Here is a 22161-nt window from a genome sequence, read left to right on the forward strand (position 1 = left end):
CTTGGAATTGCACAGCGACTGTGTGGCTTCTAGGCTTACATTAGGAATATGGGACTCTTTTTACTGGCTTACTCATAGTAGTACTCACAGTAATGTTCTTTACTTAATAATGTACTTAATGCTATCTGTGGCTATGATTTTAGGTTTTCATCTGGTAACTAAAATGGAAACAGAGCTAAGTTCATGCTGGAGCACATTGGTTTCAGAGAAGCTGTGCTGATTTGCACTAGCTGTGAAATATTCCACTGCAGTGGGAGGAATAAATGCATTTTTTTGGTAATTGACCCTATTCACTTTGAATAACTGCATTGAGCTCAGCAGACAGAAATTTAGTCCAAAGTATTTGTACCATTTTTAAAATATTTGTTTTGGGCAGGGAAGACTTTATCTTACTTTTTCTTGGAAAAGTATCTAGCTCCTTGAGAAGAGCATTACTTTAAAGTCTGATTTGTAAACTATTTGTATATCTCTTTTATTCCTTTCAGTACATGACTTACACATAAGAGAATGAAACTACTTGCTGTCCTATATATTATTAGATGATAATCCATATCTATGATTTTTCCAATTTAGTTTTGGACAAGTCAGCATATCATTTTTTCTCCACTTCTCTCTGTGATGTTTGAAAGAACCCTTTAATAAAAATACGGTATAATATTATTTAAAGGGTAATAATTTCTTGTATGTGATGCTGTGGCAGTGGAAGACTTTTTGCCCCCTTCTGTTTCACTTCTCTCTGGAATACGAGCACTAAACTTTCATTTTCAGGGGATATCCCATATAGAAAATATAATAGTTCATCACACATTGCACCTTGTTTCTCTTACAAACCAAATTTTGGGTTGCTTAGTCCCATTGAGTGGCAATTCTAGGTCACTCACTGAGGAATGTGCTATTCAATGTGAATAATTTTATGCCATTACTGCATGGGGAAGGCTTGGTTCAAAAACCCCTGAGCTAAATAAAAGCTGATATAAATGTCAGCACATTGTTCTGGCTACCAACCAGTACAGTATTTTCTTTATCCATTTTCTTGTCTCTCAGTTTTGATGAACAAAACCACATTTCTAAATCAGAAAAGGCATTGTGTGAAGTGTTTGACATTTTGATGAGAAAAATACAGCACAGGAATATCTAGAATTTAAGACTGAGGAAAACAAGTGCATCCTTAGGATGAGAGTAAATCGACTGTTGAAGTGGTGACCAGTGTGTGGTTTGTAGTTTCAGCTTTATGTACCAGCTCATTATCCAGTGTTGGAAAAAATGGAATATCAGTTTTATGCTTATCACCTTAAATTGCCCAGTATAGGCTGTGAGCTGCAGACAGTGCAATTATAATAGCTTGTGAACTGATGCAGTTTTATGGATTCAGAGCATTAGTCATTCTCTTGTGCCCTTAATTACCATTAGGTACTTACACTTGTGTCTGTAATAGGTACTGAACCTTCTGCCACTGATAGGTTTTTAACTATTCTTTTTGTTGTAGCAGTAAACACGCTATAGCTGACTGTTAGGAGTCCAGAACATTATTTTTTAGCCTGGTGCCATTAGGAACATGTCCAACAACATTTTGAGCTGTATCTGCTGGTTGGTTGTAGCCTTCTGGGTTTGATTTGGTTTGCAGGGTGTTTTTTCCCTGTCTTTAGGAATGAGAGTAAAGGACAATTCTGTTGCTAAGCTGGCACTGCTTAATTAAAAGACTTTATTTCCCCTTTTTTGCCTAGTTTACAGAGTGGAAAAGGAAGGAAACCTGAGAGATTTTTTCACACTACTAGAAATAGTACACAAGAAACAAGTGATGCTATTTATGTGCTGGCCATGCCCTAGAAATCTGTTGTATTTTGCTACCAACATTATAAGCTCAAATTTACTAGTTTTCAGTAAAGCAATGAATCACTGATATATAGTAGGCCCTTCCCAAAAAAAGATGTGAGATTCAAAGCTTCCTTTTAATGAAAGCTGCTAGCCATGATTCAGGTTGATGAGGATGTGTATTGGCAATGCTTCCATGTTATTCCAAATGAGGATTTGGAGTTATGGAACTGATGCCTTGGGAAGGCTGACTTGAAACAAAGACTGGATAGAGCTAGGGAATAAAATAGGGATTTATTGAAAGGCCTCCTGGATACACCTTGGGCAGGACAGGGCCTGACCAGGGCTACACCCAGGGTGGACCCAAAATGGTCACAAATTGGCTGACTGGTCACAAAGTCATACATTTTTATACGTTTTGGTGTATTTGCATATTGGGGTTGAATTGCTCAATTCCAGCTTCAGGTTGTGAGGTTCCATCCTTATTGTTTTCTCTCTTCAGCCACCCTTGTTTGTGCTTTTGGGCCTGAAAGTTGTCCTTGGTCTTCAGCAGGAAAAGGATTTGTTTTGTCTCTCTAATCTGTGAAGAGAGTTTACTAACATTTAGTATGAGGCTCAGAACTGCACCCTTAGGCAGCACAGAGTCTGAAAACATGAAAGCTGAAACTTAAGGCATCAGAACCTTGTACCTGTCTCTCAGTCGTGTGGTTTGGTGGAGTTGTCACCGTTTTACTGACTGTAGGTGAACAGGAGCAGTGACTGTAGTTACCCTGACTGGTGGCCAAGAGTTAGAGAATGCACAACTGACAAATTCCAGTGTACCTACCCACAAATATTTTTTTCAGTTGGTGCTTTCCAAAACTCTGCACAAGTGATATGAGAATATGTAACTCTTCTGGCCTTAAATTTTTTTAAATAATGTCAGCATATTGTCTTGCTAAGGGCAGTCAGTGATGTCCCTGGATGTGGAATTTGTGGCATTTGATGGTAAAGAATTATCTTCCAAATAGTTTCTTAACTTGTTCTATGTTTTCAAGACTCTTTTTCCTAGTCATTGACCTTCTTCTGAGTTTTCCATGTTGATTACATGGCATTTATGCTGACCTTAACTAAGCTGAGCATTTTCTGAAAAGGAATAAATAGAAATGTTTCTCCATCAGCGCTAATGCCAATAAAACACAGGCTTAAAGTTCATAAATATATATTAAGCTTAAATTGCATATGATTTCAAGAAATTATCTACTTTTAAAAATTGCATTTGATAACGAATTATGTTTGCTTGATAGACCAATTTTCACAAATTATTGAAGTTTTGTGGTATCAAAGCTTTATGCTAAGAAGAGGTCACCTTGATATTTGTACTGAATACATTTCAGCCTTGGCTCCACATTTTATCATTCTTGATGTCTTAAATTTTCCCTTACCTCCACATTTTTTTTTAAATCTACTTATTTTTATTATTTGTTTTTATGACTTTGTGTCAACATATTTCACTGATTTTTCTACTTACTAAACAAAATGGTTGTGTCTGAATTTCATGTGTAGCCTTAATTTTAATGTAACTTTTAATGTACGATCCGTGCTATTTAGGTTACTCTGTATTTATTGCTTGTTTTTGTCATTGCCTACTAAATACATTAAATCTAAATTGTAAGGCTCCTCTCTTCCCCAAAAATGTCAGGACTGATGATGAAACTCTCTTTTCCTTCATTATAAATCTAAATATCCACCCAATAAACACCAGAAGATAATTGTGGGCTTCAGTCCAATCCTGAATTATCTGTCTATAATGTTCAGCACTTAGGACAGTATTATCTCATTAGCACAGGTTAGATGCAGTTATTTAAAAGATACTTTGTTTCATCAAAAACTGCCCAAACTACCACCATCAAACACCCAAAACATCCTGTCTATTGTACTATTAGATATTATATTATATATTATTATATATAATATGTTATATAATATATATTATATATTATATTACATTTTTCCCTTTCTAGAATTTGACCCATGCATTGATATATCCATGCAACTTTCCATCCTTCATGCAGTTTTGGCTTGGTTTGTTGTTTTTTTTTTAACTGATTTCTCTTCCCAGAGATGTGAGGAAGTCTGACCTGTGAAGGGTGGTGTCTGCATACCAATAATTCACTGAAATAATCCCAGCCCAGCTCAATATTTCAGTGGTATTTTTCACAATCTGGGAGATGTGCAGCTGTCATGATAAAGTGAACTTTCTTGAGTGTAATTGTATATGTAGCGAGGACACTTTGATAAAATTAATGGAAATCACATTGGCTAAAGCTGTTCCCCAAGCTTGAGTCTAAGTCTTATATTATTTCTGATGATGTAGAAGCTCTTTTGAGTTGACAACTTCTTTTTTTTCATATGCCCCAATTAAAAATCTTATGTTTTCCCTCATTTGCCTCATTGCTTAACAATCAGCGAGGTTTCTCCATGCAATGCATTTAATGCTTTTCCATATCCCTTCTGCTAATTTTTCTGGGATGTCACGTTTCCGAGAGGATTTAGTTATGTTTGACTGTGGCACAGACCTGTCCTGAAATCGTGGTTTTCCCCAGGGGTAGTGTGGGTCATCTCATGCTGACCATACACGTAACCTACATTTAATAAAGTGCTGGAACAAACAGCCCCTTTGTGGCCACATGGCCACATTTACAAGGAAATTGAGGTGGGAGGTCAGTTTTCACTTTAAGGCTAGGTTTTGGAGATGCCTGAGTTTTTAAGTGGAGGCTTTTAAATCTCACTTGTCTGACAGGTGGTAAGAAATTTACATTTAAATTGTCCAGATCAGGTTCTTATTTGTACTGCATTTTCTGACAGAAGAGATTTCTCAGTCTTCCAAATCCTTTGCTGCTTGATCTGACCAACCATAGCATTGGTTCCTATGTTTCAAATCTGGACATTTCTTCTGATTACAGTAATTGCCACTTGCTCTGTCATTGCTTTTTCCCCTGTCCTGATTTGAATATTGCTTAAAATTACTTGAAAAACAGGTGTGTTTGGGCTTTATGTTTCCCCCTGAAGAGTGGCATCTCACAAAATTAAATCATTTTACTTTAAAGGCTGGATTTACGGCTGTTGCTCTAACCAGAAATGTTGATGTTTGTTAAACCTTTCTGAGTGCTAGGAAATCCCATTCCTTGCAAAGAAGCAGCACATGTTTGCTCACATAATGATTTAGAAATAAATTTTAAAAACCTCAACAATATACTGGCAACTTACCAGAATACATGTTGAAAATGCTATTTAAAACAAGTCCAATAAGACCTAGAGTTCATATGGAGACTAAATTGGATTTGAGTTTCTGGAATTGCAAGTGCCATTAACTGGTTATTTAATTTCCTTTTTGATTGAAGAATGCAAGACTCAATAAAAGCATAATTGTGAGTGAAATGCAAATTAGAGATGTTAGGAGAAAGCGTATTTGTAGCAAATACTTGTTTGAGAATTAATGCTGTGATCTTTTGAAATGCTGAAGAATCTGATGTAATCTGGGTTATTTTGTTGATCAGCTACCAGTAATGGGCTTAAAAAGCAACTGCTTCTTGGGGGAATTGTTAGTCAAAAGTGTTGTCATGAGGGTGTTCCAAGAGATAAGGTTATTTTCATATTTTACTATTAATGTTTTTTTTTATATCTTTTATCATTTGAGGTCTTGCTAAGAGCACCAGAAGTGTGAAATGCACTGTTGTGAACAGGCAGGTTTGCTGAAAAATCAGAGTTTTAAATTGCATTTTTTCCTTAGTCTTGCTTTAATCCAGTTTTTCCCATTATTCCAAACTTTTAACTGTAGGAGAAGGTAATACAGGTGACTTGGCCCCTGATAAGTAACAGCTATGTTAATTACCAATACAGCCTTGTCCCTGATGAGGACAGTCACAGCTGCATCCAATACAGATAAGTGTGACAAAAGGGTGAGCTGATGAGGGGAGACGCATGAAGGAGAAAAACTTGAGGAAGAGAGAAGGAGGGAATCATGAAGAAGAAGGATCCTGAGGAGAGAATCCCTGCTGTGAGGTCAGTCTGGGTGTGCAGTCAGAGTCTGTTGTTGGAACCTGCAGTCACAGTCTGGCTGGGTAAAAGCTGCATTCAGAGTCTGCAAACCAATCCCTGCAGTCAGAATTGAGCAGGAAATAACCAGCAGGTTGGGAAACCTTCAGCAGGAGCTTGGTGCAGCCAGACATGGGAAATAGGTGGAATTAAGATAACTAAGCTGTGAAGAGGAATAAACCAGGACTCTTTTCATGCTGTGATAAACAAGGAGCATGTGTCTCAGCTCATTTTTACCCTCTAACAAGAGGGCTGCTGCAACATTTAAGAGTCTTCTAACCACTTTTCATCTGTTGTGTATACTGCTGCTATAATCTCAGGACATGCAAAAAGGTTTTTCAGTGCAGCATTTCAGTGCAGGAGGAAAGTTGAACAGGTGCTAGTGGATTCACATAGTTTTTTTGACAAAGCTTTTGCTGCAGTTTATCCTGAAATGCAGATAAATAGTGTAGATTGTCTGGTTGCTGATAGCTACAGGAGCATAAAACAAATAAGTCACATTGTGACCCTTGCAGGACAAAAAGAAGGGTATGTGCAGCTGACCTCTTGCCAGACAAATGACTGCTACAGAAATGAAGCAGCATCTGGGCAAGGGGGAAAAAATTCTTCCTCTTAAAAAATTAATGCATAAAATGGTTGAGGCAGTGCAGTGATGCATCCAGTCCAACAACCTGCACAAGCATTTGTTTTAGCAGTGTACATGTAGTGTGTGTTCAAGTAGCATGAAGTGCCTTTTTGTACAGTGAAGAACAGGCCATTAAACACCAAATTTAGAATGCACTCCCTCTCTGTTCTTCCCAAGTGTACTGGCATTTTTGAACTCCAGATTGGATGGAAGTATTTCAGTTTTGAGCTGTTGTAGATTTCCTGAGTACAATAGGTGCTGATGTGACCCTTTAGTGTGGTTTACTGCTGCCTGAGGCAAGAATTGAAAAAAATCCACAGTGTGAATAATAAAAACAAACCAAGAATCAATAATGTATTTGTTAAAAAGACTAAAACTAAGTAGATTAAATGTGCCAGACATAGTGTCTTGCTCTTCACCCAACCTGCCCTAAAACTTTCTTCCTCATATGTCTTTTGAGAAAAAAGATAAAAGGAACATCTTTATGTCCTTTTTTCTTCTTCTCTTTCACAAGGAGTAAGTATATATTTTTTCAGCTGATTACGTGCTCTTAGGAAATCTTTGATTTCCCTTGGAGAGGAGATAAGAGCAATGCTTCAGTAGAAATAATGTCAGAGAGTTTTGTTTGTTCTTGTATGTGGACGGCCTTCCCAAATACTCTGTTGGTTTTAGATAATCCAGATAGGTTCTTGTGTTTCATTTTCCAAGGCGACTGAACATGGTGGGAGTGTTTTAAAGGCTAGAGCTGGGCTGGCAGTGCTATCTGTGTTCTTTATGTGATTTTTGTATTTTTTTTCACTATTGCCTATGAATGTTTGAGTCCTTTAAGGTTTCTCAGACTTTCTATGCTGCCATCTCCCTTCATTTTGCTGTGGTGGCTCGTGTGCATTTCATACATGTGTTTCCCCAAGTTCTTGTAACTCTTGTCATGGTGTGCTGCCTAATCCAAAGTACTGAGAGCTCCAGCAAAGCCTTGATTTTTTTCCTAACATTCAGCTCTTCTTCCCAAAATCCTACTCCCCATCTTGCAGCAAGAAGTTCCATGCTCCCTCCTGTTGGAACCCTGGGGACTGAGGATTTCAGACTTTCTGTGCTGACAGGCACTGACCCCCAAGCAAACACTGCATTGGACCTGAGGCCTTGGGAAAGGCTTCCAAAATTCAGTGACAGCACTGGGATTGTGAGTGTGGAGTTTGAATAGAAGTGTGTGATATCACATGGTGGAAAACTTAGAGTTTAAGGGTTTAGAATATAGTAATAGATATATAAACAAGATGGAGGTTTTACGGTGTGGGCTGAGTCCTTCTTCTTCACCTTCTTCATGGGTCTGGGTGGTATTTTGTTGTGATGTTTTGGAATTAGGTTTGAACCACCCATCCTGGGCCCCACACCAAGGCCAACTGTGAAGTCTGTGGCGCAGCTTAAAGTTAGATGTTAAGGTGTTAATGGGAGATAGTGGATTTTCCAGGTGTTAATAAATATAGTTATTAGTGTGAATCCTTTAGCCATCTTAAGGAACAAGTGAAACAATATCTACTTACATTCTTTCTGTGCTGTGTGCCAATGGAAATGTGTCTGCATTTGTAAACTATCTAGAAGAGTATATAACCTGCCATTTTAGATGAAATAAATGGACTATGTAGAATTAACCACAGTGGTTGGATCTGTGTCTGTCTCAGTCCAACTCTCTCTTATTATCGGTATCTCTGGCTTCATTTTGTAATTGGATAGAAAAGTCCACATTGTGGGCCATGGGTGGTTGGTTATTGGGTTAAATGTAAAAATAATTTAGGTGTCATTTCTTAATTGGACAGTGTCCTGGGTTGCAGTGTAGGATGTACACAAAGTATTTATTCTATCACCATCTTCATGAACTGTTGAAACCAGGTGGGCTAGTGTTTTCCCAAGCCCCCTGCCTCTTCTGCTAATGGCCCATTAACGCCTTTGGGGTGTCTTCTGCTAATGACTTTTGGGGTGTCTCCTGCTAATGGCCCATGAGTCACAGGTAACTCCCTCTAGGGGTTATCTCTGTTAATGGGCCATCAAGGACCCACTTCACACTCCTCATCCCATTGTGAGATGCTCTGCCCAGGGGGAGGAGCCAAGCATTCTCACCTGGATATAAGCTGGTATGTGGGACAGTGCAAGGGCACTTATCCACTGGATTCCCAGAGGACCAGAGCTCCCAGACCTTTCTACAGGATCACTGCTTCAGGAAGAGCACCTCACCTGGACTGCTTCCACCATCCTGCTCAGGTTGTATTCTGACTCTGTCAGTGATCCTTTGTGTTATTGCATTTATTTTATTTTACCTTTACCTTTTTACCTTTCTTCTTATTAAATTATATCTCTGAGTTGGAGCCTCTCATTCATTTTGCTCTCAAACCACAACAGGCAGTTTATCCTTAAAAGGCCTTGTAGAGAGAGAGATACAGCTCCATTTTTAGTTTGTTAGCTAGAAGTGCTGAAGAACTCAGTTTGTGAGATTGTACTATAAATAAAAATTAATAAACATCTGAGTCCAAACAAGAAATATGGTCTTGAGCATTCAATCCCGACTGTGGCAGAAAAAGAAGAAAAAACTCAACACCCTCCCTCTCCTCCTCTTCCTCCACCTCAATCTGCTGCTCCTCAGTGCATTTTCCTGGCTCTCTGTCTGCACAAAGATCCACCAGCAAGAGGAGTGAGCCTCTCGTGGCAATTCCTATCCCTTCTCCCCCTGCCCAGCCTGCAGTGGCGGATGTGTTAGCAGACATCAGAAACTCAGTAAGGAGTGGCACATCGAGAGTATCTCTGCTTCAGATAAGCCTTCAGTTAGAGCCTGCCCTCAATAGCAAAATGCCATGAGGAACAGAGTTTGGCAAGGTACAGAATCATGACTTCATTCCCACTGCTGAACAGATCATCCCTTGGTGCTCAGAGACAGTCAAGGAGGGCCTGGGATAATGTCAGTGGGGGTTAAGGAGGTCTAATGCTCTGGACCACACATTTCAAGAGACAGTACCAGTTTCCAGTGGAATTCGGAGCCTGTGGGTGTGTGGGGGTTTGTTTGGTTGGGTTTTATCTCCTGTGGCATTAGCAAGACACTTCAGGAAGGTTGGATTGATTCCTTTCACTTTGCTGCGCTTGAGAACAACAAGGCATTTTTATTTAAATCAGTGGCTAGAATAAATATTTAACCTTGTTGGAATTGTTAGTACACTGAAGCCAATATCCCATTGCTGTGCAATTCAGTGTATGATGGGAGATTTCACAGCTGACTAGTGCTTTACACTTGGTTTCAAATTACTTTGGCTGTATTATGTTGCCACCCTAAAACCCAACTCGCTTGCTATATATGGCAAAACAGAAGATTTAATTGTCTGCATTAGGAAGCTCATGTACCCTTTGAAATCTCTTCCAATTAACATTTCTTTGTACAACTCAGTTATACAAAGGAATAGCAATTCTGGTTATGGTATGAAGTGTATTTAAAGGAGAGTGATGTGCTTGAGTTCAGGAACAGCTGCATGCATGTGTTTGAACAGCTGTGTAATTTACACAGACATTGCATATACACTCTCATAGGTAGATTTTATAATTGCAAACCTGCCTGCGTGAGTATATCTTCCACTTGCATTTGCCTTGTGTGTGCTTTCTCCTCCCAAAGAAGAATGCTAATGGCCACAGCAGTGAGATCTTTTTCCTTTCAGTGGTGTGTCTTTCTGATCTTTCTCATGCTATGCTCAGGTTGAAGCCTTAATTTTCTACTTGACTACTAGAAATTCCCTGACAGACAGAAAAGCTCCATCACACAGCACAGTAAACAGCACAGCTACAAAGCAGTTTTGCTTCCCAAAGTGTCCAAGTATTGCTTGATATGTTTTTTTCACAAGACTGCTACAGAATCCATTTCTCCGCGATGTGTGATCCCCTGCAAGCATACTCCTTTACAAATGCTGGAAAAGTGAAACCAAAACTTTTCCTTCTAATAAAAAAAAATCTACTGACTACTGCAGGAAAATGAAATCCTTACACTCATGTAGCTCTGCTTCAGAATGCCATTATGATACTTCCTGTGGCAAGGTACATGTTGGAGAGCTCTTTTCCTTCTCAGTGGTCCAAGTGTAAATGCATTTTCACTAAAGCTTCTTCCCCCCCATCCACTACTAATAAATATCAAACCACCCAGTAAACTTGAAATCTAATTTTTCCTTCAATGAAATCTTTAAACTTATTGGTGCAAGCCTCTGCTCTGTGACCTACGTAATTACAGTGTGTCTGTCTCTGTTCAGCTGACACATTTAACAGTTGTATGATGTTAGGATTCTGGAAACTTAGATTTTGGGGTTTTAGTATGTAGTCAAGATGTAGGGCTTTGGGCGCTGTCTAAGTCCTTCTTCATGGGTTTGGGTGGTTTTCTGTAACTGGGTGAAAAAGGTCCACATTGTGGGCCTTGGGTGGTCATTATTGGGTCAAAAGTATAAATAATATAGGCATCACCTTTTTATTGGGTAATTATCACTTAAATAACCTTGGAAAGAGTTAGAAGGCTCCATTTTACCTCATTTCTCTCACTTGCTAGTTAGAGCTCATGGCTTGTGAGTCTGTAAATAGATAGGAAATAATAAACATCCAAGTCCAAACTCAAAACCTACATTTCCTGTGTATTAATCCCGACCTTGGCAGGGAAAAAAAGAAGACAGAACCTTCACAACAGGGCAGGTACTTTTCCAATCATATCACCGTGGCAGAGTGTGAAGCATGTGTGATACCACGTACTTCAGAGAAAACAGCTGTAATCTAATTTGTCTTGCATGGTAGCCACATTTTGGCAACTGACTTCTGTCAGCTGCAGCCCTGAGCTGAGCCCAGATACACGACAGAACAGCACCTGAGGTGTAGATGGTGCAGGTGAGATGATGATCAGAAAAGAGGCCCCTGTCAGCCTCTTAACCAGGGATCCCTGTCCTACCCAGTGCCCTTTGCTGGGTGAAGAAAGGCTCTCCCTTATTTCAAATCTCTACCAGCTTTGTGTCACTGTACCATACCAGGAAGATTATTCTGAGTTTCTTTTTATTAACCACCTTCCACCAGCTGCATCAGTCATGTCAGTTGAATGCAAATGGAAATGATTCTTCCTGCATGTAGTTTTCTGTTGGCTCTGAATTCTTTCACTCAAGGAAGATGTGAAGGCGTGTACCTTTCTTGGGAGGAACCGAGAAGTGTTTAACAATTTCTTCAGAATAATGCTTTGTTTATGCATGTTGAAAACTTATTTCCCCTTTTTGTTTTACATGAATGATAAGTAATTACTGTGGCACAGTCTGTGAAGGATACAGTGAATTGGTGCAGCTTTGTTTCTCAGGGTAACAGAAAGGTTACTGGCTTTTCAGAGTGCTTAATTTCACTTTCTTAGAGTTAGTTTTGGAGTGGACAGCAAATAGAGTTTTCTCTGGCTGAATGAGTTCAATAAGGGAAGGTAGGTTATTTAGCAGAAGATTCATAGCTCTTCTCTTTAGTCTTCAACACAGCTGATCCAAATGAGGGTGCTTTCTTTCCAGGTTATGGGTGCCCACAAAAATGATTGAAGCAGGAACTTAGCTTGTTTGTCCAATCACTATGTGACAATGGCTATTAAAAAAAAAAAAAATAGAGAAGAGAGAGACAAAAAAAGCAAAAAGCTCAAGAATACCAACACAATAAGCTTATTGGTAGAATGCTATCATCTCTTTCCAAACAGAACGGATTTGCCATGGTAATAGGAATCAACCTAGCGTGAGCGAATTCATTTTGACGACTAAAATACGTCTTTGACAAGATGATTACATGGGATCAGTTGCAAGATTATTCTGTTTATTTCACAGCTGAAGGACAAGTGGATGTATTGAGTTAACCCTACCTCAGGCATGCTGGGCTGTGCATCTCATTTGTTCTCTTTTATTGTCATAAGCACCATCATCTGGCCTTAACCCACGTGGCCATAACGAGCGCAGTTATTTGTGTGTTGGTTGTGATTCAGAAGATATTTACAGTATCAATAATAATACTGGGTTTCAGAACATGTATAGAATAAAGACTTAGTACCTTTTTTCCTCTTCTTTCCTCCTTCTTCTTTCTTTTAAAACATCTTTATATTCCATGCCATCTGGTGCTGATGATTCCCACATAGCAAGTACTTGATGCATGGTGGAGATCCCTGTCGTACTGACTGCAGAGATGGCCTTCAGTGCAGTCCCACAGTTTAAAAATGTGACAAGCTACTATTTGAAGAGCATCATTTTTATATATCTGTAAACATACTGACAAATTTATAAACTTAAACATAGAAGGTTGTGTTGTTTTTTTTTTTTTCCCCATTTTAACAGCCTTGTTGATTAAGCTGTGGGACTCAGGGTTGATTTTAGCACACAGGAACAGTCTGCAAACTGTTACATCTTGATATATGCACAAATATGCCAGTGTAGATATTTTTTCTGGGAAAATATGAAAACACATAATGATTATTTGTGTTGATGTGCATTTGGTTCTTTTCATGATTTGCTTCAGAATGAAATCATTAAAACTGGCAAATAAGAATATTAAGCCTGTGACGAGCCTTTTAGAATCCATAGAGAAGGAAACATGTTTTAAATGAATAAAAACCTGCCTGGCACTTAGGCTATGCTAGCAAAAAAGGATACAGACCTTTTCTTTTTTACCAGGATGAGTTGATTTACAGAAAACATTAGGCATCTGAGTTAAACTGACTAATTATAACACTTATCCCTACAGTTACTGAAATGATTTTTCTGGATTGACATTTGCTTGTTAGCTTTATAGACCTTCTGTTAGAATCTGTTATCTTAATCCTCAGATAGATCATATTAAAGTTTGATTACTTAATACCTGTGCTTTGTTAATGGGCTTTTCATGGCGAGGTGGCATTGCCTGATTGTGACTTAGACATTTTTTGTACGATTGGATCAAGACCAGTAAAAGAGGCACATAAAGCCAGCAGCATCTCTACATAGTTTGCGAGTCTCTGAGATAGATTTCTGTTAGTTTTGTGGCACAAAATCCTTGTTGCACTGTCATACTTTGAAGAATATTGTGCCGGGCCTTGAGCTGGGCTCTGTGATCTTTGTGGGTACATTTCAACTCAGAATAATCTACAATTCCATGGACTACTGGTGTACATTTTTCTGGATAAATTAGGCAAAGAGTAACAGACATTCACAATTAAGTAAATGTTTCTCCACTTAATCCCCCCAAGCACAAGAGACTGAGCATTTACACAGGGGTTTTCAACATCAGGGAACTGATTGCATATTTTCTGTACTTTGATGAATCAGGGGGACTTAGGTTCTTACCGGTTGTGTCCCAAGGAATAAATACAAAATGTAATGGGAATGTCAGTGTGTATCTCTAGTTACTATCTTAGTTCTTCTCCACACTCTTCTCCCCGAAAACAGCACATTTATTTCATATCAGATGCATCAGAATAATTCTGCCATATCTTGTCATGCCTTTGCAGGAAAATTACGGCCGTGCTGACTGCAAGGACTCGCACAGCCTAGAGCTTGCTTTGCCAGCCTTTTCACAGGCCAAGGTTACAATTCCCAGGAATAAGCTGGTAAAGCCCTGGAAAGAGTTGCAAAATCATAAGCTTGAAGGTTCTCAAAGCTTTCCTAGGCTGTCCCTGTGGGTAGTATCTGTGCAAGGGCATCCCAAAAGCAGTAAAGTTCAGATGAGGTGTGCTTTATGTGATGGTAGCAGGGTGCATACCCTCGTTCCACTGCCTCAGAAGGTTTGCACCCACTGTGCCATCAGCTGAGTGATGATGAGAGCTGTGCTGTAAAGGATGGCTCCTGAGCTTAGAGGGGCACCAGAGGAGTGGCTGCTCCTATCCAGGATTTTGCTGTGCTTGAGGAGCTGGGATGCTGGTAATGGATGGTGAGATGTGATCAGCGGGCACTGCAAAATGCAGATGGTGGCAGTAAAATTCTACATCTCCAGGAAGCAGGCCCAGCCTGCGCTGTTTTCGTGGTACAGCTGGGTATGTTGCCAAGATGTTTGTTGTGGCAGTGGAGGATGCAGACAGCTCAGCCCAAGTTAGATACCTGTGTCTGTGGGTAGGCCACATACCTGGCCATGACACACAACCTTGCCAACCCTCTTTTTTTCTCCAGGCAGATAAACACAGTGAAGTCCTGTAGCTCGTGGCCAGTGTATGCTTCTTTGTGCCCTTGTCCTTTTCAGTATGCTGGAGGAACACTCACTGCAGTAACATGGCCCAGTGTCACTCATTACTTTACCTGTTTTATCTTTTGTGAAATTGAGCCTTTAGCCAGAATTGCCTGAGCTGCTGCTCCAGCAGTCAGTAAACTGTGAGGCACCTCGAGCTCATTTCTCTCAAGTAATTTGATTCCCACATGCTTCCTTGAGATTGCTTTCTTGTTGGAAGTGGGAAAGGGGGGATGTGGGTGCAGGTGGGAGCAGACCAGGAATGTTATGGCAGGCAAATGTAGGTTAGAGATAAAAACAATGCAAAAGCACGTTTTAAAAGAGCCCATCTCGCTTTATCTTCCTTTAAACCAGTCCTGTAAACAAAAATGGTTTTCTGTTTGAGAATTAGAGACACAGAGGCTTTTGTGCTGGTGCAAGATTTGCAACAGGAGGCTAATTCCATCCGGGATCTGCATGTAGTCAGTAAAATAATCCTTTCCATAAAATTACCAGAAGTGTATGTAAAATGCTAATTAGATGATTCTTTTGGGGGTCTAGCTGATCATGAAAGGCTCTGATGGATTTCAACATATTTTCTGAAATCATACACAGAATTCAAGGCTGTTTATTTAGGTTGCTGAACTGTTTCCTTTACATTGTGGTGACTTAGCAGCAATTGAAGACCGGTTTTCCAGATAACATTCTATTTAAGACTGGTTAGTATAGCAGTGATTTCTAAACAGAGTACAATTTATGGAGAGATTCTATACCGTGCTTTATCACCACTTTGGCCAACTTGCTGGAAGGGAGTGAAAAACAAGCCTGAGAAGTTAATCTTGCTGGAGGGAGAATTGTTCTGAAAATAATAAACCATTCAGTGCATAAACAATAGCATATCAGTTGTCTGAAATACACATTTGTCCCTCTGCACGGTGTTCATTTTGTGTCCAGGCAGAGCTACCACACTCCATTTCTATGTGGAAAAAGCCCCAGTTTGTTAGCTAGGATATTACTAATTTGAGCAGATGGTCTGCTCAGAGCTCTGTTATTTTATAGGATGAAAATGAGGCTGTTGGAAGTCCTCGCTTTGGGTTTCGTTAGTGGTCGTTAGTTGGTGTCATGAGACATATGCCTTGATGATATCAGCAGCATTATTAAATGTTAAAAGAGCTTATCTTCCCAGCAGCAACAGAAGTATCCACAGTAACATTTGTAGGGTCTTAAGCTAGTTTTTTGATCTTCGATTCAATAAGTGTATTTTTTAAAATGTAAAAATATGTTTTACTGAGAAATATATTCAAAGGAAGCACATGCTAAATGTTGGTATTATCCAGAATTGACTATTTTACTTGCTTTTCTTGATGAATGGTTGTCATCTGTCGCTTCAAAACAGTTCACATGCTGCTGGAGCAAGTCTTTGCAGAGTCAGTTTATAGAGAGTGATGTTTTGGGAATGTGATTCAGTGCAGAGATTTTTGGATTGGGATTTTTCCTCATCTTGCATTGCACAACTTCTGGAAAAGGGTTAAAGAAGATATAGGTCAAAAAGCTGAAAATTTGTGAGTTTTTGCAGTATCTATGCTTCAGTTTGTGGTGCAAGGACGATGGTGTGTGATGTAAGAAAGGCTGTATCTCCACAGCTGTATGCTGAATTTCATGACTCTTGCTAACCCTATTGCTTGCTTGTCCACTGTGCCTGCAGCTCCACCTCTTCAAAGCCTGTTCTATTAATCCAACCTACTGAGAGCCATTCATGCAGCTTATGGGGGTTTATTTTTAAATCCTCACAGAAATGATTTGCTGCCCCCAAGTTAGGAATTTAAAGGAAAATTAAATTAAGGTGCCTAAGTAATGAAAGCATCCTTGGATTTGGTAGGTAGAAACCATCAAAGCAAAGAAGTCTGTATTCCTGGAAAGATTTTTGATATTGTTTAGTGCTGGAGGGAATTATTATTGCTAATGTATCATGCAACATAAGGCCTTAAGGTCATATGCTAATGCTTCATGAATTCTTTAATTTCCAAAGCTGTTTGTTATGATTTAGGTCATAAATTGAGAGATTTCCAACTCAAACATTTCTCTCTTTCTAAGGCCTATAGCATTGGGGTCATAGTGTGGTACAGTTTTGCTGACAGATGGATTAGAGAAAGAAAGCCTTAAGAAAGCTCTTATGCCTTAAGAAATGTCTGAATTTTTCTTGCTGCCATGAAATGTAAGCCTAGTATTTGTTACTGTGATATATGTGTTGAATAGTTGCCTGCCTTGTATGACACATGTACAGCTCTCTATTGTTTCTTCTTCTCCTGAGCAGTGGAGTTTTCTTAACTAAAGGTAAAAAAAATCCAATAAAGCATTGTTGTGCCTATTTTCAATTTATTTTGCTGGGGGAGAATGCAACAGATGTTACCTAAAACCTTTATACAAATCTGTGAAGAAGGGAGTTGGCCAACTGTAATTCCAAAATATCTTAAACAATAGGAAGAAAGCCCAGATTTTTATTTTCTTATATATATATAAAAGAAATACATATATATATATGTTTTCTTATATATATAAGAAATATATCTATATCTTATATATAAAAGAAATATGTGGCTTTTATTTATCTCTTATTTCTTCCCTTTTTAGGTTTTCCAAATGAACCTGCTGCTGTCATTGCCCTTAACACTATTAAGGAATGGTTAAGCAAGAATCACAATGAGGTATGGAACAAATTTTTTTTTTTTCAATTTTCTCTCTAAGGTGATGGTCTTTGACTCCAAAACTGTGAAAAGAGTAAACACAGGCTTGAGACTTGAAGTCTTTTACTACTTAGTCTTAAGACCAGTGAAGTCAGGTCAGGACGATATAGCCAGGGAAGATTTTTATATCTAAAAGCTCTACTAGAGTTCAAAGGGAAATAACTTTGTTTGAAACCATACTGTGCATTTCCTGTGCATTGTAATCTTTCCTGGCAAAGCAGAAGACTATTCTCTTCCTCAGCTGTTTCTGAGTGTCAGAGTTTGTGGATAATAATGCGGAGATTCTTGGAGAGGAAATGTGCAAACCAGTTGTCAGTGGAAACGGCCACCAAAGGTCAGTGGTGTTCCAGAGGTCGCTTTACAGTAAAGAGCTGTAGGATCCTATATTCTGTTTTCATTAATATTTTTGGTTTGCTTACTATTAAGTGTTCATTTTCCCAGAAACTCTCACTAAATATATGAATTTTTTAATAGTACTGGTCATCTTCCAGTGGCAACATAATAGTGATTATTTGTACAAGACAAACAATGCTTTTAACAGAACGATCTGCATCTCTCCCCTCTCTAATGTTTGTCTTTCTGTGTTCCTAGTGTTGGGTTGGAGGAGTGCAGCAAAAAAGAGGCAAAACAGATTAAATAATCATGTCTTAAACTGACAGTCAGCCTGTTTCCTTATGACAACAGCCAGCAGATTTCAGACAGTTCAAGTTGTTTGGTGTTTTGTCTGAAAACATTGAACAAAGCCTTCAGTGGAGAAACACTGCATACAAGGACATTATTAGGAGTATTTTTCCTCTAACCATATATTCACTTGCTATATATATATATATATATATATATATATATATTCTAGCCATATATTCAGGTAGCCTATTTTTCCCTAAGGATCTGAAATATCAGGTTATGAATTCAGTGGGTTTATGTGGTTTGGTTTGGGGTTTTTTTGCTGAATTTGAATTGAGAGGAAGTGATATGTTGAGATTTGAGCTGTACAGTTGAGGTTTTCAAACCTGGAAGTGCATTAAGGAATGCACACCTGTTTGGATGCTGATTCTTTGTAGCACTGAGTAATTGTTTGCTGTGGCTTTTGCTGCCGCCACAGCTGGCTTCCCACAGCTAGAAATCTCAGTTTTGGATGGACAGACTTCATTAATACTGTTAGCACCTAAATCTCATCAGTTTAGTCTTAAGTTTATATTTTTTGGATCTTGTCTGTAATTTTAACCTTGATGTGTGATGCTAAAACCAATATGTTTATGGCTCTTACCATCTTATAATTTCTTTTAGCTTCATTTTTACCACATAATTTAAAAGATGGACTAAAAGGTTTGGGTTTGTTTTTTGCTCCAGAAATAAGTTTTTCTTCCTCAAAAGCTGACTCTGTATTGTATACACACCTCCTGCCTTGCTCCTCACAAACTCCAATTTAACCAGAATTACTTGTAAATAAGTAGCTGTAGTTTATAATGTTTGGACAGTGAAAGGAGCCCAGGCTGTCTTAACCACAAAGCAGTTATTTAAAGTTATCCTGCTCACCTTACACCACAGTTGTTTTTGCAGTTTGGACTGTTACAGCTCATAGTTGTTGTCTTAAATGTTGGTTTCCCTAACATCCTGAATCCCAGCCTCAGCAAGCTGAGGTCTCACTCTGTTTGATGCACTTGAAGACATATGGGTGGTGCAATTATTGTATATTACTGATTATGATGATTCAGAGCTGTTCCCCCAGAGTTTTTGCTGATTTTTCAAAGGAAGTGGAGTATTAGGTTTTTTGTCAAGTTTAGAGGGTTTGGTCATCCACAGCTTTGTACTTTCTCACATAAAGCTTACCCTCTCCCTAAGATTTTTCCACAATCCACTGGCTTAAGTTTTAGATTATGGCATACTAGCATGTTTTACATGTCATAAACAGGACTGCAGCAAAATAAAAACACTTTCTTTTATTGATGACAGCAGTAACTTAGGCAGTAAAAGGGATCTTTGGGATGCAAACCATTAGTGGGTTGCTGTTACTTAATGTGTATAGCAAGGTTAACATAGTTTTCTGGTTTAAAAGAACTGATGTAGCTCTGTGCCAGGTGTCAATCTGCTGTCAATCTGATCCATTTTATATTGTTATGGAATCTCAGAGTGTTTTGCATTAAAGTTCATCTAGTTCCTACCCCTGCTATGGGCAGGAACACTTCCCAGTGCACCAGGCTACTCAGGGCCCTATCCATCCTGGCCTTGAACATTCCAGGGAGGTGTAACTTACTCCCTTAGGCTAGATTTTGTGTTTTGAGTAGTAATATTGTACGTTACCCAAGCTTTTCCCTGAAGTAGCTCATCACACAGCAATGGAATGAAGAGGACTTTCTGTGCTTTAATACAGTCTCCTCTTTCTGCACACAGCCATATGATACAGTCCTTTCTACAGAGTTCTGTCTTAAAGACAGATCAATTCCCACCACACCCACTTGATATTTAAATTCACATTTTCTAGTCTGGGAGCAAAACCTCTAATGATCTGGCTCGAGGGCAGCTTTTCAGAGTGTTGTCTGCATCTCCTTCCTGTTACCACTGATCAAACCTGCTCCCCTGGTACTGCCAGGATGAGTTGATGTGTCTTGCTAAACACCCTCTCCTGAACAAGAGAGGCCTCCTACACTTGGCTCTGCCAGAGTTAAATTAATCCAAGTCAGCTTCTTTACCTCACCCTTTGTCCTGCAGCCTGCCTCACCTGTGAGAAGGTCCTGCTCCTTTAGTCCCAGAGGAGTCTGGCAGCCCAGGTATGCCCTTGGACCTAACCACTCACTGGGGTCTCAACCTCTTTGATTGGAGAATTTGAGCTGGCTGATTGAATTCAAGAAGTTTTAGTGCAGGATAGATAGCATGCTCACTAGGGAGTCTGCCTCCATTGCAATATACCTGGCACAAACAGGTAGAAGGAAAACTGACAAATTTCCAAGTTTTTTGTTGTTCCCTGCAGCAGCCGTGTCTCCTCTGCCTTCCAGGAGCCCAGGGATCTGTGACAAATCTGGGAGAGATAAGGCAATATTCTTGTTTTCACCTCTCTACCTTCCTTTAGTACTTTTTTCCTTTGATGCTATAATGAAGATTTTTTTAGATACTGATATTAATTCAAAATATAAATAAATCAGTTGCTATATTCCTTAGTCAGCCCAGGGGCCTAAAAATGTTACTTGAATGACTCCTGCAAGCTGTGTTAAAGTCCTGCAAATTTCTCTGTCACAGTATTTAAAAGACAAGTGATTTGCATTTAATAAAAGGTTTCCTTACCCAAGCCCACGGTTGTGCTTGACCTCTCAGGTGTTTGTATAAAAACTTATTAGCATGCTTAACTCTGATGTGGCTTAGATGAATGTCTCATTACCATGCAAATGGAGTTAGCTCCTTCCTGAGGTTAATTGTTACAAAGCAACGGAGAGATATTTCTATTGTCATTTACTCAAACATACAGCCACCATAGTCCAGCAGCCTAGAAGTCAACTCCATAAAGTTGGCTGGGAAAAACAACTATCTTTAGTTTAAAAAAAAAAAAAGTATTTGTAAGTAGCGATCTGGACTCAGTTGTGTGTAACAGCAGCTCCGTTCCGCTCTTGAAATGAAGTCTTAAGTCAAACTAATCTTTAGCCATGCTTTACACCCGGGTTTGCTGACTTGCAGCCAAGGGGCAAATCTAGTTTAGAAGCTGGTAAATGGTGTTGTGGTGCGAGTGGAGAAATCCCTCGGAGCAAACTCTCCCCGGTACAGCCTCAGTCAGCAGCAGTGGTTAATTTACTGCAGACCACCTAGGCTATCTCCTCAGCAAACTGTGTTTTCACATTGTACACCGTGCTCCAGAGGTTTAATAGAATTCTTCAGAGCACAAAATAGAATTGGAGTCCACCCTTTAGGAGATTACACCTTGGGATTCATTTTTAAAATGCACGTTGAGTTCTTTAAACAGGTCAGAATGTTTCTTTCCGGGATAATTTGGTCAGAATGTTTCTTTTCTGGAATATTTTGGGGTGTTGCCAGCTGATTTCCTGTAATAGTATCTCAAAAACATTGTGGCAGCTTTAAATACTGGACCCCCTACATTACTGGGGTTGATGGGGAGAGGGTTATCTTTGTTTTTTTTGTGGCAGATATCTAGGAATGTTTGCAGTGATAGAAATTATCTACTTTTACTTGGCAGTGTTTCTCATAAGGGTGAAAAATAAAATGACCTAAGTATATGCCTCATCATACAATACACTGACATGAAAAGCCTCAGGGGTTTTTTAATGCTCAAGAAAATACTTTAATTTAACAGCACATTTAGTTGAAAGTGTTGTTCTTTCTCTTGCACCATATCTCACAATGTTTATTACACACTCTGGTAGAACAACAACTAGGAAAGTGCAATGGCAATGTATGTGCCATTGAAATAACTGATACAAATTAAAAGCACAGAAATGGGAAATAAATCAACACATCCTTGATTCCTTTCTGTTAGACTCGTTGCTGAAGAGACACTTTTTTTCTTATTTTGCCTCAAGTACATGAGACTTAAGTTCTTGTTTTTTAGCAGATAGTTATCATCCCACAGCCAAAAAAACCCAAAACAAAACAAAACAAAACAAAACAAAACAAAAAAAAAAAAAAAAAAAAAAAACACAAAAAAAAAAAAAAACCAAAAAAAACACCAACAAAAAAACCCCCAAAATAATCAGCATTTCCAGCAAAGCAGGATGA

The 22161-nt window shown here is 39.0% G+C and overlaps 1 protein-coding gene across 8 annotated transcripts in view; it reads left to right on the forward strand.

The window, feature by feature from the left end:
* Positions 1–22161, forward strand: part of MACROD2 (mono-ADP ribosylhydrolase 2) — an 866413-nt gene that overhangs the window by 577420 nt on the left and 266832 nt on the right. For all 8 annotated transcript variants that reach the window (XM_083858375.1, XM_083858373.1, XM_083858372.1 and 5 more), the window contains one exon: positions 17330–17403. In XM_083858375.1, coding sequence (XP_083714501.1) covers positions 17330–17403 — 74 coding nt within the window. The remainder of the gene's footprint in view (positions 1–17329; positions 17404–22161) is intronic.

This window comes from Zosterops lateralis (genome assembly GCF_965231275.1).
Source record: "Zosterops lateralis genome assembly, chromosome: 3".
Taxonomy (NCBI): Eukaryota; Metazoa; Chordata; class Aves; order Passeriformes; family Zosteropidae; genus Zosterops; species Zosterops lateralis.